The sequence below is a fragment of the Lactuca virosa genome, chromosome 5 (assembly GCF_052849685.1).
Source record: "Lactuca virosa cultivar CGN04683 chromosome 5, Lactuca_virosa_CGN04683_v6, whole genome shotgun sequence".
In the NCBI taxonomy this organism is placed as follows: Eukaryota; Viridiplantae; Streptophyta; class Magnoliopsida; order Asterales; family Asteraceae; genus Lactuca; species Lactuca virosa.
In genome coordinates, this window is record NC_136430.1 from 313855535 (window position 1) to 313857823 (window position 2289).

A 2289-nucleotide genomic window follows, 5' to 3' on the forward strand; every position below is an offset into this window, starting at 1 on the left:
ATATATATATATATATATATATATATATATATATATATAATTTAAAAGTACATATATTCCTAGGAAGAGAAAGTTAAGTTTGTTGTCCAGCAGAGCAACAGATTCCAGATCCCGTGGCTTGTTTAGTATCCAAGCGTTCCGTTAGAACACTAAAAGTAGAGAGCCGCCGTGCAAAGCAATCAGCAAACCTTCAAAATTAAAACTCATAAATCTCTCTCTCTCTCTCTCTCTCTCTCTCTCTCTCTCTCTCTCTCTCTCTCTCTCTCTCTCTCTCTCTCTCTCTCTCTCTCTCTCTCTCTCTCTCTCACACACACACACACACACACACACACACACACACACACACACACACACACACACACACACACACACACACACACACACACACACACACACACAATGCTTCTATATCACGTCAGTCCATTTTTCTCTCTCCAACACTATATATAATGCCCACATCCAAACCTTCCATTACTCCATTTTCCAACCCCACAATATCATAAACAACTTCAACTCCTTAATCCTAATTTCGTTGATTTTAAACAACCCATAGACTTATCTACTTATTGGTCTTCGTTTTTCTCATGGGTGACAGCAACAATGTCAATCTCCCACCTGGTTTTCGATTCTGTCCTACAGATGAAGAACTCGTCGTCCACTTCCTTCAACGCAAGGCATCTCTCTTACCTTACCACCCTGACATAATCCCTGATCTTGATCTCTATCCATATGACCCTTGGGACTTGGATGGTACTTAATTACTTTCAATTTCTCAGTTTCTTTAATATGTCTATCGAAATAAACAATCTTTTTCTAACATGCACTATTTTTGGAAATAATAATAGAGAAAGTATATGCATGGTTGTGGTTGGCTTGCAGGTAAAGCCATGGTGGAAGGGAAAAAGTGGTATTATTACAGCAGGAGAACACAAAATCGAATAACCACCAACGGATATTGGAAAGCATGGGACTGTGATGAACAAATTATTAGTTCAAGTAGTAGCAAACGAGTTGGTGTGAAGAAATATTATGTGTTTCATATTGGTGAAGCTCCTGAAGGTGTCAAAACTAATTGGATAATGCAGGAATTTAGGCTTTCTGATGGTTCTAATTCATCCGGTAGCAGTAGCAGTAGCTGTGGTAGATCAAAAAGAAAAGGCCACTCCAAAGTAGTAAGTCATCAACATTCTTTTTTTTTTTTTTTTTTTGTTGGATAATCAGCGAATACTCAAAACATTGATTTTTTTTACCCTACTTTACATGTTTCTCAACATTTAAATTAACATTTTTAGGGTTTTTGATAATTAGCTAATCAATTAATGTATTCAACAAAAACATAATGTCGAATAGTGTTTGAAGATAGTTGTTCTTTTTAATTTGTAAGTTTTTAGACATTTTAATTATCATTTTTAGGAACTACTAAGTGGCTAACGAAATAAATTTGATAAAAACATATTTTGAAAATCTATTTAATTGTGGATACTTAAAGATACTTTTAAAGATACTTAGTATACATGTTTACTTTCTATTTTATTTATAATGCTTTAATATCCTATATTTTTTAGGATTCTAGCAAGTGGGTAATATGCCGAGTGTTCGATCATAGTTATGACAGTGACGACGACAATGAGAATGGCACGGAGCTTTCATGTTTGGATGAAGTTTTCTTATCATTGGACGATTTCGACGATATTAGTTACCCAAATTAAGGAAAAAATAGGCTAAAAGGATATTAAGGGACCCAAAAGAGTTAGAGGACCTGATATGTTTTGCTTATTGTCCATTTTCTATATTTTATTTATCCAGAAAAATACTTCTGAGTTCTGATAGTATCAATGCAACAAATGACTTGTGGATGTAGGAATTTGATGTTAAATACAAACTAATTTTCTATTTTCTTTACTTATGTATATGTGTGTGTGTAATCGATCACATGAAAATCTGAAAGAAAGAGAGCTCCCATGCAAAGGAAACCCACCAAAGCCTTCAAATGGATGGCTTCTGACCACCATTGCTTGTACATTCCTTTCACTTGATGCTTGACAATAAAATACAGATGAGAAATCATGATTGATCAAGCAAATGCATGGCCTTTTTGGCTGTTTTTGATATAAGTAATTAAATAAATATTCAATAACTAATTAGTATATGTTAAAGTGCTTAATTATTTAATTAGAAAACATTTAAGCGGGTGATTAATAAACATGAATATGCCATGACTAAAATGTTCAAATTTTGTTCACCCTTTTAGGTTCATCACCTCCCTCTTGTGCAGGCATAAATCTTTAC

The 2289-nt window shown here is 34.1% G+C and overlaps 1 protein-coding gene across 1 annotated transcript; it reads left to right on the forward strand.

Annotated features, from left to right (window-relative positions):
- The first annotated feature begins 416 nt into the window (after positions 1-416).
- On the forward strand, positions 417-1902 carry XND1 (xylem NAC domain 1). Its single transcript, XM_079052413.1, has 3 exons — positions 417-750; positions 880-1172; positions 1566-1902. Exons 1-3 carry the CDS (start codon positions 585-587, stop codon positions 1707-1709), a joined length of 603 nt encoding a protein of 200 aa, XP_078908539.1. The 5' UTR covers positions 417-584; the 3' UTR covers positions 1710-1902.
- The last annotated feature ends 387 nt before the right edge of the window (positions 1903-2289 follow it).

Bases quoted from the DNA above. Each gene is read 5' to 3' on its own strand.
- XND1 (XM_079052413.1), top strand. From the start codon at position 585: ATGGGTGACAGCAACAATGTCAATCTCCCACCTGGTTTTCGATTCTGT. The intron at 751-879 runs GTACTTAATTAC...GTTGGCTTGCAG, and splicing joins TGACCCTTGGGACTTGGATG to GTAAAGCCATGGTGGAAGGG. The intron at 1,173-1,565 runs GTAAGTCATCAA...TATATTTTTTAG, and splicing joins GAAAAGGCCACTCCAAAGTA to GATTCTAGCAAGTGGGTAAT.